This window comes from Podarcis erhardii (assembly GCF_964252035.2).
Source record: "Podarcis erhardii genome assembly, chromosome: 2".
NCBI classification, from domain to species: Eukaryota; Metazoa; Chordata; class Lepidosauria; order Squamata; family Lacertidae; genus Podarcis; species Podarcis erhardii.
The window spans coordinates 82068553-82089500 of NC_138498.1; the positions used below are offsets into that span (position 1 = coordinate 82068553).

The 20948-nt window shown below is 41.5% G+C and overlaps 2 protein-coding genes across 4 annotated transcripts in view; one reads left to right on the plus strand and one right to left on the minus strand.

The window, feature by feature from the left end:
- The first annotated feature begins 388 nt into the window (after positions 1-388).
- TMEM40 (transmembrane protein 40) lies at positions 389-18630 on the plus strand. Of its 3 annotated transcripts, XM_081848916.1 has the most exons (12): positions 389-640; positions 2541-2604; positions 6382-6467; positions 10257-10313; positions 11259-11354; positions 11938-11973; positions 13975-14007; positions 14966-15034; positions 16093-16164; positions 16248-16322; positions 16512-16574; positions 17021-18630. In XM_081848916.1, the coding sequence occupies exons 4-12, from the start codon at positions 10265-10267 to the stop codon at positions 17038-17040; spliced, it is 513 nt and encodes a 170-aa protein (XP_081705042.1). In that variant the 5' UTR covers positions 389-640; positions 2541-2604; positions 6382-6467; positions 10257-10264; the 3' UTR covers positions 17041-18630. The 3 variants fall into 3 exon arrangements, with proteins under 3 accessions (XP_081705042.1, XP_081705041.1, XP_081705043.1); XM_081848915.1 differs by lacking the exon at positions 389-640 and having other exon boundaries at positions 2448-2604; XM_081848917.1 differs by lacking the exons at positions 389-640; positions 6382-6467 and having other exon boundaries at positions 2462-2604.
- Positions 18631-20569: 1939 nt separating this feature from the next.
- Positions 20570-20948, minus strand: part of TKT (transketolase) — a 34846-nt gene continuing 34467 nt past the window's right edge. The window contains exon 14 of the mRNA XM_081848870.1: positions 20570-20912. Within this exon, the coding sequence (XP_081704996.1) occupies positions 20725-20912 (188 nt within the window). The 3' untranslated portion in view covers positions 20570-20724. The remainder of the gene's footprint in view (positions 20913-20948) is intronic.

Consider the following 20948-nt stretch of genomic DNA (forward strand, 5'->3'; position numbering starts at 1 on the left):
TAACTTCATGCAAAGATATAAAATATAGCATAAAAAAGAGAAAAAAAACATAAAACAAAACTATGAAAAAATGGAAGAAATAAAGGTGAGATATTCTCCAATTTTCCAAACTACAGAACTGCTAAATTATGCAAATTTGTTATCCAACTGGTTTTCCTTAATGTGTCAGGCATTCATACGATATACTGTTAAAAACTTAGGCATAGAGTTTTTGGTAACCACATCACTAAAGGTTGAAGCCTGTATAGAATGCTTGCACCGCTGCACTGAACACCTTGCAGAATAAAACAGAGAGTATTTTGGTGATGGAATGATTGAATATTAAAGAGAGGTTGAAAAGGTCATTTAATATTAACATTAAACGAAGTATTTAATTTTTCTCTTCCAGGTGTATCTATGCTGTCTTCAAGCCACCCCGTGTATTTACAAGCCACCGAGTGTTTACCCATGGTATGTCAGCCGTATATGGGCAGCAGCAGAAGCGAGGTAAGAGTGAGAGAGGAAGCTGGCAGGAAGAGGAAGAGCAGAGAGAGCTACTAACTAACATCAGGCCTCTGGGAGAAGCAGCTGAGTCTAAGAGGCTGTGGTCTGTGTAGGTTTTTCAGTTTTACAAGCCAAGGATCAAAAGAAAAGCAGAATGGTAAGTAGCTGATAACAAATGTCCCCCAATCTCCCCATCCCCTCTTCTTCCAGCCCCCATGCTTGGTGTGTATGTGTGTAGCTGTGTTTTTGAGGTCTCATCTGCCTATTCCTCTGTTGACACTGTCATACAAAACCAGGCAGGATTCTTCCACCTGTCTCAATGTGAGATAAGCAAAACACGCCCACTCTAGTCATGTGCCAAAAGAGTGCAAATCAAGTGCTAAGCACACTATAGGACCCTAGAAATGAACAGAGGTCAAAAGGTAGGGCAGCCTTTGCCAACCTGGTGTCCTAATGGGTGTTGTAGCTCCAAGCTTCTGGGGGGCATCAGTCTGGCAAAGACTGCCCTAGAGATATGGTGGGCACTTGTGGTGATGGTTTCCCACCAGTTGATGAAGATACAAGTATTCATGAGGATTTTTTGGAGCAGCTCTATTGGTATTCCTGGATATCAGTGGTTTTATCTGTTCTAAATATTGATTGTACAATGAAAGGTGGTTTATAAATATTTTAGGCAAAGAAAGTAAAATGGACAAATTCCCTGTAATTTGACTGGGAACTCAGCTACACTGGCAAAGAAAAAGCACTTTATATGTGGTATATATGCATTATAACACGGTGATACCAGATGGCACTGTGGAGTTTTATTTTTGCCAACCCGATTTCTCATACAAAGTACACACCGTGTTTAACTGAAACTGAAACGCTTCTTTGATGTGTCTAGATCCAGCCTGGGTTCCTTTTGGAGGGAGGGCAGGGGAGAAATTTTGCAAGTAAATACCGATATGGAGCAAAATCCCCCAAAGTTGTGGATAAATACCCATGTGATAATCTGCTATCTGTAACCCTGCCTATTTTGTTGAAAGGCGTCTCCCAATTAAGGGCATGTTGCATAAACTTGACACACATGATAGATAATTGGCCAGAGTTGCTACCTGCTGTTTTGAAGTTGCAAACCACGGAATGTTGTAAACACTGAAGCCTTTGAAGTAATTGTGTTTGTCACAGAGAATCAGACTCAGCATGGAGCAATATGCTGGACTAGAATGCAGTACCCAATTCTGACATCAAATTGTCCTGGGCTGGCTCACCTATGAGGCAAGATGAGGCAACTGCCTCAGGCAGCAAGATCCACAGGGGCAGCAGATCCCAATGTAGATCTCACCCCTTCTTCCCTGGCAGGGTGTGTAGGTGTGTCGTTTTGTGGCTCTCCTTAGGTGCCAAAATGTCTCAGGCTGGCCCTGGTCCTGAATATTCTGCTGATCCTGAGAGAGAGACAAGGAAGGACTCTTATTAATGTTGCCTGACATGAAATGCAGCTTCAAAAGGCTCCCAACTTCCTCATGGCTTCAGGAGGAGAACAGGTTGTACTCTAAATACAATCTTCTTTACCAGCTGCAAAGAAAAGCATTCTCAAACAAACTTTTAAACAATTATATAAATATCTGATCTGAGATTGATTTCAGACAGATGGGAAATATATTCTAGTGTCTGCATTTCCAGACAACAGAAGGATCAGAATTAGCCTGGTACAAACCCCTAAACTCCAGTTCAATTCATTTAAAAATGTCTCAGATGTGGCCTTTAGCTTCTGAGTACAATTTTTTGGAGGAAGTCACATTTTCTTGTGCAAGATCACTCTGAATGCAAGCAGGAATGGGTTGTTGCAATGTGTCAACACATTATGAAACCTTTAGGTTTAAAATACAATTAGCATGAGCCATTAGCGTATAGCTTTTGCAATTTGTAATGAACTCAATGAGTAACAATCAAACCTTATAGGATGTTTTGTAGCAGAAGGGAGGAGCGTAGCTAAACTAACTAGAAAGTCTTGTTCCTGAGAATACAGAGAGGTGTTGTCTTCCATGAATTTTGTTCCTTCTTTGTTACTATTTCAGCAAAGTGTTAATTTTGCTGTGGTTAGCTGAGAACACACTGCTTGAAACCAAGAATATTTTGCTGGTAAGTGATTTGTTTGGTGTTCTGTCTAACCTGATCAAAGTTTTAGAATTTTACTGTCTGGCTGTATGTAGTAAACTTTACTTGGCTGGTGATTTTTGTGTTATATATGAAATATGATTTCTCATTGTGTGGTTAAGAAAGGTTTCACATCCATCTGTTCTGGTTTCTAATTAATGGATAGTTCACAACCACTATAAGATAGCAGTTCACATTTAACTGAACTTTAAATCTGTTTAATGCTAAATGCTCTCAAGCAAGAGACTAAGGGAATTGTAGTTCTGGGAGAAATAGGGCAGTGATCTTTAGCAAACAATTTCTACTACCTACAACTAAACCTCTTTCAGCTAGTTTAAATATGTAATGTAGATTTACCATAAATCAACAGTTCAATGAGTACTTCAAAGGAAAAGATGAGACGTTTCGTCCAAGTTACCTCTGAATCTGACATCATACGGTCTGATTCCACACTTATCATGAAACATTTCTTGATATCTCTGAGAATTTTTACAAATCTTCTCTTCTTCCTTTTCCTCTGCTCTTCCTTCAGCTCTTGCCTGCCCTACATCTTAAGGTGCCAATTGGGGTTACAACATTAAAGCAACATTATTATAAGAAGTTTTATTGATTTTCAGTGTATAATCCCAATTACAAAGAGCTCCCATCCCAACTAACATTAAAACAAATAAGGTGGCTCCTAAAAATATTCATCTCAGGTGTTGGAAGCCAGGGTAAAGGGGTGTGTCTCCATCATCCTCTGTATAATGAAGACATCCATCTGTCTCTCTCCTTTTAATCTAATGCAGTTCAAGTGGTAAATGTGCTAAAGAGATGTCTGGTGCCAGGGACTGGATTAGGGCTCATAAACTGAAGCTCAATTTATTAGATGGCTAGGCACGGGTATTGTTGTTAGCTGACTTTATGGGAGTGAGTATAGCTCAGTGACAGAGCACAGGCAGAAGGTCTTAGGCTCAGTTCCTAGCATCTCTAGTTAAAAGGATGAGGTGTGTTGCTCAAGTACATCTCCCACGAATCCTTGCCTTTGGCCATGTTGGCTGGAGCTGATGGGAGTTCATCAACATCAGCGAGGGGCACAGGTTCCCCAGTCAGGCCAGACAGATGAACAAATAGTCTAAGACAACTTCCTGTATTGCTGATCAATGAGGTGGGGTTTCCTCTTCTGGATGGTGTTGTATTTCCCCTTAAAAATCAAGTTTGCAATTGGGAAGGACTGTTGGATCTCTCCATTACCTGGGAAGTCCAGGTGGTACCTGTGGCATGAAGAGCTAGCATCGTTCTTAGGGCACACATGGTTACAGCAGTCAGAATCCCTCCTCCTCCTATTCTTTAAGTCACCAACAGAGAGAGCAACTTTTAAACAGTTTAAAACAAGGATGGATGACCCCTGTTGCTCTGGAAGTTGTTGGACTCCTATTTGCCCCTGGGAGTTGATGTCTAGCAACATTGGAAAGGCTACAGCAGGCTTCCTCAACCTCGGCCCTCCAGATGTTTTTTGGGCCTACAACTCCCATGATCCCTAGCTAGCAGGACCAGTGGTCAGGGATGATGGGAATTGTAGTCTCAAAACATCTGGAGGGCCGAAGTTGAGGAAGCCTGGGCTACAGATACACTGCTCCTGGCTTAAAGGAGGAAGCAGCAAAATTAGAGGCAGCTGCCACTACATGGTAAATGCCAGCTCCCCTCCCAAAAAACCTCCCAAATTCATCCCCTAGCCCTCACAATTTGGGAGAGGGTAGTCAAAATGACACTCCAAATAAGGCAAACCATTTTAAAAAAGAAATGTTCAATGGAACCCATGTTGTAAATGGGCCTGTCTTTTGGAAAACTACTGCTGCAATTGGTGCCAGAATACAGCCACAGGAGTAGTAAACAGCGTTTCTGTGTACTCTGGCTTCCACCACAGTGTTTCATTGCACCAGAAGCGGTTTAGTCATGCTGACCACATGACTGTCTGTGGACAGCAAGATGAGCACCACATCCTTTAGTTGCCTTTGACTGGACTTAACCTTCCAGGGGTCCTTTACCTTACAGGAGTAGTGACTGGAAATGGCCAGTCAAAACATGCCTCCTCAGCTTTACTGGCTTTCTATGTTTCTGGACACAATTCAAAGAGCTGATTATAATATTTAAAGCCATGCACAGCCTGGGGCCTGGGACTAAAAGGACCCACAAACCAGTCTCCTGGATGTTAAGGTCTGCATCCATAGCTCTTCTCTGGATACTCTACCTGTGGAAGCTTAGGCTTAAGCTACAGTCCTCACGAGTTTTTTTAGGAAGTCATGCACTTTAAATGTGCTTTAAATGAATGCTGTGGACCACAGTTTTTCTTTTAAAATGTTTTCCATTCCAAGTTCTGGCTGGGAAAAAGCCCTGATAATAAGGCACCTCTCAGGTAGGCACCATTGCTATTCTAAGAGAACGAGGATGGTGTTCATGGTGCCTTCTGGCACCTCTTTCTCTGGAAAAATAGCATGGCCCACTATACTTTCTCTTAGGAGCACATCTCTGATAACCACTCTTCCCAATTTCCCCATATGATCTGGACATGAATATGTGGTAGCAATAGAGTCAGAAGATATATTTGCATGCCATCTCCTAAGGCACTGAAAACAGGAAATAAATTCAGTATCATTGTAACAGCTAATAACTAGGCACCTCCCAGACTTTCCCTGTAAAAGAGACATGCAATAACGTGCTGCCCTTATGTGTCATTTTATCCAGTTCTCAACATTTGGCGTGTTAGGAAGACTAGATGCAAACAAAACCACAATCTCCTGCCACCCCATTTGAGTTTCCTCCTTTGATATCTCCTAAGGTCTTTTGTGTCTAAGAAGGGATATAAAGCTATTATTGGCTGGCTGTACATGAAGTGGTGTGCATTAATGCTAATCCAATGTCTGGGAGTTCCTAGAGTTGCTATCTCAGTGGTTCCGTAATGTAATGAGATTTTCTTCACTTAAATTTGAATCGATACTCCTGATATTGTCAGCTGACTTGTCTCCTGAGGCTCAGACCTCAAGAGTCTCGGGCACTAAATAGCAGTGGGGACCTGTCCGTAGGAAGAAAATGGTCAGTGCCCCATGACCACTGGCAGACTGTGGCCAATCTTGCAGAGCCTGAGCCCACTCCTTCTCTCCTCTTCCTCCACACTATCAGCGTTCACTTTCCATTGTCTGTCTTCTTGCTTGGAGTCTGCGTCACTGTGGTGTGACTCCACGCCCATAGCACCAGAAAAAAGAACACATTTCCCCCAAACAATTCCCATTGAAAATGGCTTTCTGGAAAGGCAAGGACACTTACCAACTTTTCCTTGTGACTGGCAACACCTAGCCAGTTATTTGCATACAATCAGCCTCAAGCACTGTAACTGCTGGTTCCCATGAGCCAGTTTTAGACTGCCACTGAAAATCAACAGGGATGGCAGTGGAGAGCACTCAGAGCCAGGCCAGCAGCAGTTGCTAGATAGCTTCAGTCTCTCTCCCCCCACCCCACCCCTGCTCTCATGCCCTGCGCTCCCAATGATAGCAAAATCACAACAGTCTTGCCCACTCAGATCATGCTGAACTGAAACTGCACCAGCTGCTGTGAGTCAGGTGGTTGCCTACAACAGCTGATCTCAGATTACTCGACACAGAGTTATGATTTGTCACACCCAACTCAGGATGCACAGTGACATCCCGCATGAGATACACACCCAGTTATCCCTGCTCTAGCAAATAATTATTCCTTGGCCATTCACAGTTCTCTCTTTTCTTTCAGGAAGTTCATCTCTGAAATAGCAAGACCAACCGAATAGCACTTACTTAGAGTGACCAAAGAGACAATTATACATAGTAACATCACAGGTTAGTTGATTTTTTTTTTCTATGCCTATGTTGTTTTCTTTTGGTAGTGATTTTACTATAAGCACATGGCTGTTATTTTACTTCCATGTGTGGAATTTAAGGCTCATTGATTGGATTCAGATAAATAGTTTCCGACAATAACATTTTTTCGGGCACCATAGAGTGGGGATTGAATAACAGTATGTTGTGTGAAGCAGTTGTATGTTGGATTCACAGTCAACACTTGCTGAAGAAACTGTGGCCTACCATGTCTAACAAACCACAGAAACCTTAATGCACTGGACCTCTTCAGTCTGTGACCATTTGATTCCCAATCCATAGTCAAAAGCCAGTAAAAAAGAAAGTCTGAATCTGCCTACTATCAAGTTGATAAGGCACCAGAAGTTTGAACAAAGAGAAATGTAGAAAGAAATTATTCAAAATGTTCTAAGTCAGACTTTACCAACCTGGAGCCTTCCAGATGGTGTTGGACTACAACTCCCATCAGCCCCAGCCAGCACAGCCTGATGGGATTTGTAGGCAACAATATCTGGAGAGCACCAGGTTGGCAGAGGCTGGTCTGGGCCTTTAATATAATTCAATACAACGTTGAGCCAAAAAAATATATGTTTTTTTATTGTCCACTTTGTGCCTTTGATGAAATAGGCTTTTGGCTATGAAAGTTTAGCAATACATATGTTGCTTCAATGATAAGCGGTGTCCGCTTTCTGGAGTTCTGTTTTTAAAATAATGCAGTGTAGGCAGAGATTATTTTTCACTCTCTACTTCTATAAGAGCTATAAGCCTAAATTAACTATTATTAAACTTCAAACTATTTTTAATTAAGCTATTATCGCTAACTTAATTAATGATAATGCTTAGATATTACTACTAATTACTAGGCACACAGGAAACTGACATATTCTGAGTCAGACCATTGGTCCCACTGGATCAGTACTGTCTACAGCAGGCTTCCTCAAACTCAGCCCTCCAGATGTTTTGAGACTACAGTTCCCATCATCCCTGACCACTGGTCCTGCTAGCTAGGGATCATGGGAGTTGTAGGCTGAAAATATCTGGAGGGCCAAGTTTGAGGAAGCCTGGTCTACACTGACTGGTAGTGACTTCCCAGGATTTCAGTCAGAGAACATTTCCAGCCCTTCTTGGAGATTCCAAGGATTGAAACTGGCACCTTCTGTGTGTAAAACTGCGACTCTACCACTGAGCTACTTACTTTTCATGTAAATAAGATAATGCAATTCCCTGTCCCTTTCTCGGTGGAATTGCAATACTTGATATGCTGCTTCAACTGATATCACCTAACCACTTGATCTGCTGTGCATCGACTTCATTCATGATGTATTTGTTAGACAAATATATTATAATTACTATTCATGCATTTCAAGCTTAATTGTGTCTTGTTAGCAATGTTTGTATCAGAGAAGCCAAGGCACACCCAGGCTTCTCCCCCCCCCCCCCGCCTTTTCTCATGGTATGTTGCCTATAGCAGCATTCTTTCAAACCTGTAGGATTCCTATGTGGAAATCAAGAAATATTATAAAATACAAGTGCAGAGAACTGATGTTGCAGGTATATATAGTTCTCACAGCTATTTGGGCCTTTTTTGTTTCATTGGGCTGGAAACGAGCAAGTAGATTCCAGTGGCTTAGGAAAAGCATAATGATTAAAATGAATTCCATTTCTGAAGCTCAGCACAATTCACAGCAACTCATCCAAGCATAAAGCCATTTCATTGGCTTCTCTTCTTCACTGCAGGCCACTTGTCAGATCAAGCTATTTTTTTATATATATAAAAAGAGGCTCGTCTGGAGTCTATTTTCATTACTTCAGTAAAGAGCTGTGAGGCTCAGAAATGAAGGAAATGCAGGACAGTCCTGTAGAATAAGAAATATCCCTTCAAATGTGAGACAGTTGATCACTCTAGGGCCAACAGTCAGGCTGTGTTCCAGTGAGGGAAAATAACCCCAAAATTATCTGAACAAACTGAATGATGTGAATTTCGAGGTGGTTCCAGCATCACTGAAATGGTACATTACATTTGAGGACAGTTTGTAAGCTTGTCGTCATTACATGGTTTTGATGATTTGTGTTGTTACCCTGCTTGTTGACCGCTTCTAAAGTCACTGCCGCTCCGATTCTAAGGACTGACAATAGGGAACCAGCCTCTAGCCATTTGTTTGTCTGCTGAAAACATTTCTGTCTCCATCATTCAGAATAAATATTCAAGGCAGATAACAAGAAGAATGGCAAAATATGGAACAGAGTAAAATATTGAAACAATGCATGATAAACTATTGAAAGAAAACCATACAATGCTATGCTAGAAAACTAAAAGTAAAAATAGTGAAGGAAGAGGAAGTTCATAATTAATTAAATTGGGGGAGGGGGGTCAATTGTTGGACTCCAACTCCCATCAGCCTACTGACCAGAAGACAGGGATGAGGGAAGTTGTAGCGCAACAGCATCTGAAATCCCATAGGATCCCCACCTATTAAAAGCACGAGAGCAAAATGTTTTATTTAGCTGGTGCCTAAATGCTAGCAGATTAGGGATATCATTCTGAAACCTGACCATGATCACAAAAAGAAGCCCTAACTTTAGTCACTACCTGCACCATTTCTGGGAGTGGGGGGAGCTGGAACAGAGCATCTGAGAATTATCTCAACTCGTGGGCAGATTTATAAAGGAATAAGCAGTTCTTCAGATACCCTGGTTCCAAGCTCTATAGGGCTTAAAAGGCCAAAATCAGTATCCCCAATTGTCCCCAGAAACAAACTGGAAGGGAGTGAAGCTATTTTAATACCGGTGAAGTGTTCTGACCAGTTGGTTTTGGCTAATTTTCTGGTGGCTACCATATGTTGAAATGAAGTTTCTGAGTAGTCTTCAGCTCATTGCAGGTTCTTCAGCACTTCTTCTACCTCACCTGATGATGGCATCACATATTGATGGCATCACATGCCAAATCCCTGAGCAACCTTTCTGAGTAGTTGCATGTAGCATGAGATGCAGCATAGAGCTCTATGGGACCTCCTGGCCCTAAAGCCGTGGGGAAGAGGAAACATTATCCAGCATTATCTTCTGAAACCAATCAGTCGGGTAGGGACAGAAATGCCACAGCATGATGCCCCCAAATCCCAACATAGATAATGTACATGAACACCATGGTCGATGGCAAAAAGTGCCACTGAAAGCTCCAGGATAAGTCATGTGACCAGAATGCCACTATAACATCCTGTTTTGTGACTTTACATTGCTATAGCTGACAATAAAACCTGTTCCTCAGAAATATGCTCTCATTGCAAGTCATGTGACTGCTTCATGTGTTTCTCTTGTATTATTCAGTGCAATCTTAGGTACTCATAAATGTCTCAATGTGTTACCAGGATTTCAAAGGCGGAATTGGTACCGGTTGTGTGTGTGTGTGTTTCCAAAAGGTTGTGCTGTGTCCTGGATTTTAGGCAAGCCAGTTGGAAAACCATAACAACTTTCAGGGTGTCCTATTTTTTACTTTTTGAAATATGGCAACCCTACTATGTGTTAACTGGGCTTACTCCCTGTTAAGCATGCTTAGAATTGCAGCCTTACTGCAGTAAATAAAATGTCATGTCACATGACTCATGCGTGAAGCAGTTCTTTCTCAAGGAACTCTCAGGTTTTCTTATTTGCTTTCCCCACCTTATTTTTTAACGGTTGTTAACACTTTCTGCCTGTACAGATTTGAAATGGATTATGAAAGATCTGAAGGACTTAACCAGATTTACAATCTCTTTCTCCATCTCTTTTAAACAGACACAACAATGAGTAACTCAAATTCTGCTGATTTAGTTCATACAGGAGGAAAACAAGGTAATGAAAAGATGGGGAGACTAAGCCTGGGGGCACATTATTGGCTTAAAAGACAACTGGGCAACCAAGTATAATATATTTTTGTGTGCTTGGCTGTACTAAAGCGACATTTTTCAGAAGGCAGACATCCATGTGTTTTGTTTCAGCTTATTCTTCTGTAATATTTTGAGTCAAATGCATAAAATAGTTGGATACCAAAGTCTGCATGTTCACATCCTGATTTTGGGCTTGGAATGGGATATGTGAATTGGTGAGATCTCTCTTTCAGTTTTAACAGTACCACTGTGTAATTTAGCCTTTCCTGATTAAGGTAAATTTTATTTTTATGGAAATTACTCTCTGATTAGATTATTCTTATTCTAATTATTAGTATTCACCTTCTATAGAATTGTCTCAAGGCAATGTACAATAAAAACACTATCTGCTTATACTGAACACTCATTTTAAAATGGGTAGCTATGGCTGTCAGTACTAACACCGAGGGCCTTCTCGGTAGTGGCACCCGCACTGTGGAATGTCCTCCCATCAGATGTCAAGGAAATAAACAACTATCTGACTTTTAGAAGACACCTGAAGGCAGCCCTGTTTAGGGAAGTTTTTAATGTTTGATGTTTTATCACTTTATTATTATTATTATTATTATTATTATTATTATTATTATTATTATTTTGTTAGGAGCTGCCCAGATTGGCTAGGGAAACCCAGCCAGATGGGCGGCATATGTATAAACAAACAAACAAATAAACAAATTATTATTATTATTACTACTACTACAGTATGTAAGGCTAACTCTGTTTAGATATGTAAATAATACATGAATAGATATGTAAATAATCTAATACATGTTTAGACATGTAAATAATACATGTAAATAATACTGATGGCTTTACCATCAGTAGTACATCAAGAAAATCTTCGATGTTTTTCCTCATATACTTTGAACAGGTGGGAAACCAAAACGAGGCAAGAAATTAAAACCTCAAAAAGAAAGTGAGGGTGAAAGTTCTTCTGAGGAGCTTAGAACAGAGAGTCCATCACAAGGTAACTCCAAAAGATTGTATGATGCTTTGTCTGTGTGCAGGGAGAACAGATCTTCACTTGGGAGCTAGCACTTGAAATCAATATTCAGATAAACCCAGCAGCCAAGTTCAGACTAGTGCTGAGCTGAAACAGGGTGGACCTTCGCAAACCTTTCTCTCACCCACTCATTCTGCACAAAACCTGCAGAATGCCCCCTCTGAGATATGGCTGCCCCTGAGGAACTTTTGGCATCAGCTGTAGACCCATCTACAGTATTTCATCTATTTCCGCCCTGGGTTTTTTTTGAGAGAGAGAACGGGTGGGATATGAATTCAGTAAATCAGTAACAATAAATGCACAGGACTTTGTAATGCCTTGTCAAGTTTTGTTGTTGCCTTTCACTATGTTAGTATTTGTTTGTAGATGCTGTGTCAAATTATTAAAGAAATGATAACCTGCCTTTCAACTGAAAAGGGCACAAAAAGAAAAATTAAACCACAAAAACAAACTATAGCAGGAGTTTCTATATTTTGACAGCAACATAAGCTGGAAAGTTTTACCTTAACCATACTTTTATCTGTTCTATATTTGTGCACTATTTTAGATTCACCCACAGAAGTCGTTCCATATGGTGAATCAGGTAAGTCGACTAAAATCCTGAGCAGCACAGTTTTTAGGTTTGAGAGGCCCTTGGGTAATACCCCACACTCTGGACCAACTGCTTCCTCCTTCATGTTGCTGCTGCTGTTCACTTCACCAGGGACATCTTTACCATTGGGCATAGTGGCGCGGCAGCCAGGGCGCCAAGCTGTGGAGGGTGCCTGGCGGAGAGTCCAGGGAGGGGTTAGCGGGGAGGTAAGCGAGGAGGAGCTGGGGCTTGGTGCCTGCGCGCTTACAGCGCCCTGTTTGGACCCTGTTCCACTCTGCAGCACCAGGTACGATGAGTGAGGCAGAGGGCAGGGAGAAGGCATGGAAAAAGCCGCCTCAAAGAGCTGTGTGAGAACTTACAGTGGTACAGTTTTGTAATTTAGGCTCAAGGCTCAATGATCTTGCAGCAACAGCCCCGAAATCTGCCCCGAAGTCCTGCCTTGTAACCTCTCCACCCCCCTTGCCACTGTGTGTGTGCTTCACTGCTTTAATCTGGAAACGGTGTTGTTTTTTCCTGTCAGCTGGAGATTGTCTATTGTGATTGGTCCTTTTTCAACTGGCTGCATCAGTGGCTGTTACTGATTGCTTGTAACAGCTTTTGTTGTTGTTCTGTATTTTTTTCGGCACTTTGGCTGACAAAAGCTGTTTTTGGTGCTGCGTGCTAGTTCCAGCGAAGGTATTATTTGTCATTTATTACCGATCTGCCCCTCCTTTTAAAAAGCGCAGAGGCTCCCTAGAAAAAGCTCACTAAATATTGGGAGGCCCCCTAAAAAAAGCTTAACAACTTTGGGGAGCCCCCCTAAAAAAACTAAATTTGGGGGCGCTGGGCGGATCTTTGCACCAAGGTGCTGTATATGCTAAAGATGGCTCTGGACTTGCTTCTCTTCTGGGCCAAATTGACATGCCTCTCTCTCCTGGGAGAGACACACGTATCGGTAAACCCTATTTGCTGCCACGAAATGTATGAATTCTTCCTTAAACAAAAGGCTCCACATGGAAAGAAATGGGTTATATCAAGCTTGAACAAAGCAGCTAGAATTTTCTAGCTTTGGGATGTTTCAAGACAAGTCTTCATTGCTCCCTCTAGTGGTAGCTTCACTCAACGGCTTCTGTGCATGGGTTTTATTGTTGTGAACCACCTGACCTTAGGATGAAGGGTGGCATACAAATTTAATAAAATAAGTAAAAATAAATAAAACAATACTGTTATTTGGGTTGATGAGTTGCAGTCAGAAAAGCATGGTGAGCAAGGCAAGGAGCTGTTACAATACATAGAGGTTTATTTTTGGCCAGGTAGGAAGAATCTTCATATATATCCACTTCCTAGTATTGTAATGCGGTTTGTTTCTGGTTTGTTTTGCAAAAGGAGATGCTTGTTTGCTTTGGTCCCATCCAGATGACCTATTTATTGAACATTCATTCTTATTTGTTTCCACAAAGATAGATTAGGTAATGTCAGCTGTTTGTTGAACATTCGCTCTGATTTGTTTGCAGGGAGATTTATACATCACTGCCAGTGTGGTGTAGTGGTTAAGAGCGGTAGTCTCATAATCTGGGGAACCGGGTTCGCTTCTCTGCTCCTCCACATGCAGCTGCTGGGTGACCTTGGGCTAGTCACACTTCTCTGAAGTCTCTCAGCCCCACTTACCTCACAGAGTGTTTGTTGTGGGGGAGGAAGGGAAAGGAGAATGTCAGCCGCTTTGAGACTCCTTAGGGTAGTGATAAAGCGGGATATCAAATCCAAACTCTTCTTCTCTTCTACTGTATTAAGTAATTATCCCATGTTTTCCAATGCATTTCCCCATCACTTTAATTCTAGCAAAACAATTTCCATTTTTGGGTGGGGAGGAGGAGGAAGAGGCAGGCTTGTTGCACAAGATTGCCAGATTAACTTTAATTGCACACCCTGAATTTGTCACTATGTGACTGAATCCCACCTCAAAATCGTGAAAGTCTGAAAGCACCTTTTATATCAATCTGTGTTATTTTTCAGAAGTTGTGTGCAGAGACGGGGAACCTGCAACTGGTAAATATAAATTGCAGATTATGTTGTTCTTTTCTATATAACCCCTTTTAAGTCTTTTAATGCCTTTTAAGTCTCATACAAGTACCATGTTATCTGCCTGGGCTATGAAAGCTTCAACATTGCATGATCTGCCATATCATACAAGCTTACAATCATGGAATGGTCCAACCCCCTGCAATGCAGGAATCTCAACTAAAAACACCCATGACAGATGACCATCCAACCTCTGCTTAAAAACCTAAAAGGAAGGAGAATGTTTGCTTTTACTTACAAAGTGTTCTAAGATATTTTGTGAAATAGATTTGTATTTTAAAGCATTTTGGGCCACTCAATGGCGGATTTCCTAAAACAAAACAAAAACAAAAAACAGAGCATATTGATCCAGTTTTCAAACTAGTCCTTGCTTGTGACCACAGGTGCAGCTCGGTGTTTGGCTTCCTATGCCCCCCCCCTCAATATTGTGGAGGCTGAGCCCCCTGTTAAACAATATAGAGGGCTCAGCCCATAGGAGTTGGTGCCTATGCTGGGTGGGCAGGAGACAGGCAGAACTGGCCAGGCGGAAGACCCCCAGGCCACAGGGCCTGCAACTGTTGATCCTATTCCCTGCTCCCAGGGATAGCCTTTTAAGAAATGCTGCCTTTGATGACTACCTCCACTGTTGGAGGCAGTGAAACTGAATTGCTGGGAATCACAGGTTGCTTTTATGCTCAGGTGTGCTTGCAAGCCTCCCTTAGGCATCTGGCTGGCCAGTGTGAGAGCAGAGTGTTGGATTGGATGGGTCTTATTTTGTCCTTAGGTATTGTAAAATGCCCTGAGGTCCATTGACCAATGCACCAAGTAGAGAAATAGCAACAATAATAATAAAGAATAGAATTCAGTGGCTAATATGATGTGGCTCAGCTTCAGTTTGTGTACCTGGGATTGACTTTTACTTTAACTATAATTTCATTTCCCCTAGCATATGAAAATGTTCCCTGCCACCCACCTCACCACCCAAGATGGTGGTTACCAGGCATACGAAAAGATGGTAAGTTTTACTGACCCTCAGACTCAGGCTGTGGGCACATTACCATTTACTCTGGCTCCAATGCACTCCTGCCCCTGAGTACACGTGACATTAGCCAGAATCCATATGTATGTTGTGGTTTCTTGAGTAATGCTGCTGTTTCATGTGTTTTCCCTCAGACATGTGTTTCCATCCTATTTGAAAATGTAAGCCATGGTTAAGCTGAGACGTGTATGTTTCAGACATCCATTGTGCATGCACAACTCTGTTGAATAGGACTTGGCAGCAAGGTTGCAGGCACAGAGAAACAAATCAGGTCATAGCACGTACAGCACTTTAGAATGCAACTTGAAATGCATGAGGGGAAAAGCCTCTCTTTGTTTTCAAGCCATTAACATGCACATGCCCTTAATTGCAAAACTGCTCGGTGTGAACCAGAAGTTCTCGCATGTGCAGGTACCTGATAGAAATGCTAGAATTCATTCCTAGAATTGTGAATAAACAGTGTAGTGGTGGTTTAATTATGGATGTTTAGATTCTAATACTTGTGTAATTGGTTTACACACTTGCAAACAGCTTCAAAGACCGTTTTGTCATTAAATAGTATATAAGTAAATAAATACTGCATGTGAGCACCTGAAGGACAGAGTGCCTTTTCCACAACATTGCATAATCATAGACTTCACGTCTTGGACTTCCATATATAAAGTTCCTAGTAATTAATCAGTAAACTTAATTGCTGATTCTTGGCATTTTTAGCTGTGTGGGAATAAAGCATAGTTCCATATTTTAAATAATGTATATGGCTAAGAGGGTTGCTGACTTAAGTTCTTCACTTGAGTTGATGCCTCTGGAAAGTATACATAAATTATATATATGTACAGTGCAGTTAGTGAAAGTACTGGCTGTTGGTCTAAAGTATGTGAGTAATCATCACCTTACCCCCCCTCCAGAAACATATGTGTTCCAAAAGGACACAACCTTCACTAGTAGAAGAAAATTTCAAATTGCAGCCAATAGGGGCATTAAGTTTGATTTTGTGATATCCTTTAAGAACTGTCTCTTCTCTCTCATTTCAGATGAATTCTTCCATTTTGTCATTCTTTGTTTTGCCATTGGAACCTTGTTGGTTTGCTATTACAGATATAAAGGTACATCAAAACTGGAATGCACTGCTTTCATTTGGGTAACACAGAACATAATGTAATACAAACATATATATGTATATTTTTAGACTGGACAGTTTCCCTCGGTATTGGTTTGATGACCTTCGCAGGCTTAGAAACAACTGGAATATATTTCGGTCTAGGTAAGTGTTTCGCATGTACCACTTGAGACAGCGAAATAAGCTGCTTCGTATTTATACCTAGGTATAAACTTTAAAATATACCAACATTCATTTGATGTTTATATTACAGTTTGAGTTGTAGTGGAGCTATTAGCTTGTCCAGTTTTCTTTGCTTTGCATATAACCATTTGTCTTTCATTTCCCTAATAGTGCACCGCATTAGAAGTATCCTGGAAAGTTTTATCCCCCTGCTTCAGAGCGTCAGGACACCTGGTAATACCTACTGCCCTCTTGATGTGTCTTTATATACCCCCGTGGAATCATTTGGGTACAGCACATAGATAATAGTTGTAGTTTTGCCATTTTTTAACAGAAAAACTCTATTCATCCCAGGAAAAGGGGCTCAGGATTAAGAGATTGTGTGTCAGCTCCAAAGATTGTCATGGTTCCAGGTTTTGAGGGGAGACCCATGTAAACTTCGCTGAGGGTCCTTAGAGACAAAGTACTAAAAGCACAGACTTCTTCGTGCTTTTAACCAGCAGGCTTGTGCCTATTGGGACTGCCTCTCTCTAAAATCCCTGCTTCTTTCAAACTTCTAAATTAAATGCTCATGAAAGTGACATCGAAGTGCTATCTTTTCTGACCCACAGATCAATGTGCGGTATTTTGAAATAATCATACTGACGAGTTTCTCTCTCTCTCCCTTTCTCATTGTGTAGGTTTGAAAAAGATTAACTAAATCGGAGGCATCAACAGAGCTGGGTGGATCTTGTTAATATTGACAAGATGTTTACAGGGCTATTACGGCCAATGTAAAATAACATGTTAACTAAACAAATGTGAAATTTCCACAGTTGGAGAAAAGAATCATGCTTACAGTGAATCCTTTGCTTCCTTGGTGTATGTTGTGCCACATGAGAGATCTATTCCCAGCCTTTTCGTATTCATTGGGTCTATGGCTGTATGCTGCAACCCCACTTTGTGAAGGAATATCAGCTATTTCCACTCTGTCTTGTATTCTACCATGCACCAAGTCTCACCAAAACTGAACATTGCTGCTCTTATCTATGGCTGAAATCGCCTTCAGGACAGAGGACTGTGTATAGATAGCCCATGGCTACGTCATGGGAAGTTCTTTACATATTCCGTGAGCCAGCTCATATGATGAGTAGTATGTGAAATAGCTTCAAGACACGTTTCTCAAGTCATTTGTGATTATGTGGGAAAAGCTAGTTCACATGGTAATCACTGTGCATGACCACAGCTGGCCTGTGGAACAACTTGGAAGTGGCCTCCATGTGGCAGCCATGAGCCATTACTGTGGGACAGCTTCTATTCATTGTGGTGGAACTTCTACAGATGTCCTTGGCTGGTTCTTGCTCTTTGTTGTCCTGTCGTCTATTTGCTTATGCAGCAACACTGCAAGGCTTGCCATTGTCACAGGAACGATACCCCATTTCTCACTAACACATGGGATACGCTTTAGAAAAAAGTTATGCTACATAATGCAAGCAATGGGCAATCCTAATGCCCGTATCGTGAGCATTATTTCAAAGATGTAATTTTGCATGCAGTATTTCTCCATCTCTTCAAAGAGCAGCCTTCTGTTGCTCCTGCCCTTATCTGGATCATGGGGCATCAAGCACAATGCTATGCATTACATTCAGGTGAGAAATTTTACTGTACCTTTATCAGGATACTGTTTGTTTTGGTAAGGCATGGTAAGATAAGGTAACGAAAAGGCTGGGCAGTGTAAATGTACAGTAGGGAACAAAGTCTTTATTGTTTGATGAAAGTAGTAAGAACTCTGATGTGAACATACCTGATTTGCTTTAGTTCATTAATGTTTAATACCTTTGGGCAGGGCTTATTTTCTCTCTTGGCCATTTGACCAAGAATTCAGCTTCAATACCTCTTCCAATCTTCAATCTTGGCAACTTCAAATTTTAAAAAACTTGCTTTTGGGGGGTGGGGAGGAACTGTGGCAAGGAATTTTCTGAAAAGTGAATACAAGCTCAAATGGTAAAGTAAACTTGGAAGATCTGGTAATATTGGTACTTCCAGTTTGTAAAAAAAACAACAACACAAAATGTAGCTGAAACTCATAAGCCCATTGTTTTGAAATATTCCTACTAAATCTGGGGAAATATTTTGAAATGCCCTGTATCAAAAGCATAGGGGAAGAGCAAGTATTTTTAAAATTAGGAGGTGGGAGGAAGTTCCTAACATTCGTCTTAACTGTATTAATGTAATCCAGCTATTTCACTAATAACAATTTATGCTTAACTAAAAATATCTGTCAAAAGAACAATGGCTTAAATGACTGGAATTTATGTCACTTTTGCTTCATTTTATGCTGGCCTGAATGATGTCTGAGTTGTGTCCTTTAAAAAATGCATTGATGCTGTGTCGTTACATTGATATACATATGAAAGGCTACTGTTGATGTTGACAAGCTACAGATTTTCCGTTTTGTTATTTGTGCATGGTCCTACCTCTGTATCATAACTTAATTTAGAATCACAAAAGTCCAGCTGAGAAGTAAGGATTGCTGTAGATGCAGAAGGTCAGTGTATCCAAAGGCACTTGATGGCTACACACATCTAGTCAGATCGAGCACCACACTTTCATGCAAGGCCCTGAAATGTCATTTGTAGAAGACAGCAGAATAATATTTCAATGTAAAATAGTTGCATACGTCCTTTGGCTTCCAAAGGCAAGCCAAATCTTGCTACCAAACGGACACATGCCTGGGAAGGGATGTAGCTTAGAGGCAGAGTAGTTGCTTTTATGCAGAAGACCTCATTATCATCCCTGGCATCACCAGGCAAGGCTGAGAATGATCTGCCTGGTGTCCTGGGAAGCTGGTGTAGCCAAAGTTAAGCTAAACCAAAGTTAAGCTAAACCATGGGTAGGCAAACTAAGGCCCAGGGGCTGGATCCGGCCCTATCGCCTTCTAAATCTGGCCCGCAGACAGTCCAGGAATCATGTTATTACATGAGTAGAATGTGCCCTTTTATTTAAAATGCATCTCTGGGTTATTTGTGGGGCATAGGAATTCGTTTAATTTCCCCAAAAAAATATAGGCCACCCCCCACAAGGTCTGAGGGACAGTGGACTGGCCCCCTGCTGAAAAAGTTTGCTGACCCCTGGGCTAAATGGACCAATGATCTGATTCCCTAACAAGGGAGTTTACCATGCTGGTTCAGGAACACCGCTTTGGTGAACTGCACTGGGAGCCATGTACACACTTCCAGGCACAAACATGCTGCAGCTAAGTAGGTCTGCCCCAAGATGGGAGATCATCTGGGAGCAATCTGCAAGCTTCTCTGAACTCTGCAGCTGAAGAACAGGATACAAATAATGAATAAATAATAAGAAGCTGCTGTTTCCTCCTCTACTCCCTTAACCTCTGTTTGATTTCCCCATACTCGAGATGGCATGCTCCACCTTGCTCCGAGCGCAGATGGTTGAGCAGGCTAATAATAGATCATAAACCTCAGAGAAGCCCAAGGACATGCTGTCTGTGGTTACTTGTTTGTTTTAAATCAGTGATGGGTGAGCCAGAGACTCAGTCCAGATATTCCAGCTCAGTCAGCACTGATCTCAAGCAGACAGTACTGAGGGACAGAAAATCGGGCTCTTGGCCTTCCTAAACCGATGGGAGATGTCATTTTCTTCTCTCAGCACATGCACAAGAAGTGTGTTTGGTCAGTATTTAAGACAGGGATGAGTAACCAAGTCCCACCAGTCTCCAGCCAGTTTGCAGAGACAGAGGCTGACAGCAAGTAGGAAAGGGACACCAGAAAATATGAGCAGAATCAGCTGGCGATAGAGGAAGAGGAGGATGGAAGAAATAACAGCCCCACTACTCTTGGTTGAAAATACAGTGCATGGAAATGTTTCACCTGAACATAGGAAGCAGGTAGTTGAAGTGAAATGTTTGCTTCTGTATATCGTATTTCACTACGGTGCCAAATGGGAAGTATTTCTGGACAAGCTGTGTGAGAGAAATGTTTCTCAGGGCTAGTTGTACAATAGAAACAGAAGAAGGGACTGAGATGTCACAGTGCTACATTCAAAGCCCTATGGTCAGCCATAAAATTCACAATCCCACAAGTGTTTGGAGAAGAGAGAAGCATCATAAATCATTTTGGTACATTAAATTACAGCAATTTGCTTGGATCTTTCTGTTTTACATTATGTGCTATTGCCTTATCAGGATCTAGGTTTCCAGAAATCCTAACAGTTCAAAACAGCAAACATGATTTTTCTCCCAAAACTTTTACTTTTATTAGAATTCTTCCATTAAAACTCTGTATATAATTTCAACCCTGTTTGAAAGCTACAGTGTTTGGTGTTTCTTTTTAACCATCCTTATCCCAAAACACTGCCCCAGAACACAATGGGTGTACAACACAAACTACTCTGCATTCCTTGATTTGGACACTGCCACCTTCACAGCCTGGATGATGCCATCCTTATCGATGCCAAACATCCTAAGCAGCTCAGCTGATTTTCCACTTCTTGGTATGTGGGACACAGCCAAGCGAGTGACTGTGATCCCTGGCTCTCCAACCACAGCCGCAGCGACGGCTTCTCCAATGCCACCTAGGGAAAGATAATATACAAATGGATGATAAGTCA

What these genes read in the sequence shown, in the direction of transcription:
- TMEM40 (XM_081848916.1), top strand. Translation starts at nt 10,265, where the DNA reads ATGAGTAACTCAAATTCTGCTGATTTAGTTCATACAGGAGGAAAACAA. An exon ending in AACAGAGAGTCCATCACAAG is followed by an intron (nt 11,355 to 11,937) that starts GTAACTCCAAAA and finishes GCACTATTTTAG; the next exon opens with ATTCACCCACAGAAGTCGTT. An exon ending in TCAGAGCGTCAGGACACCTG is followed by an intron (nt 16,575 to 17,020) that starts GTAATACCTACT and finishes CTCATTGTGTAG; the next exon opens with GTTTGAAAAAGATTAACTAA.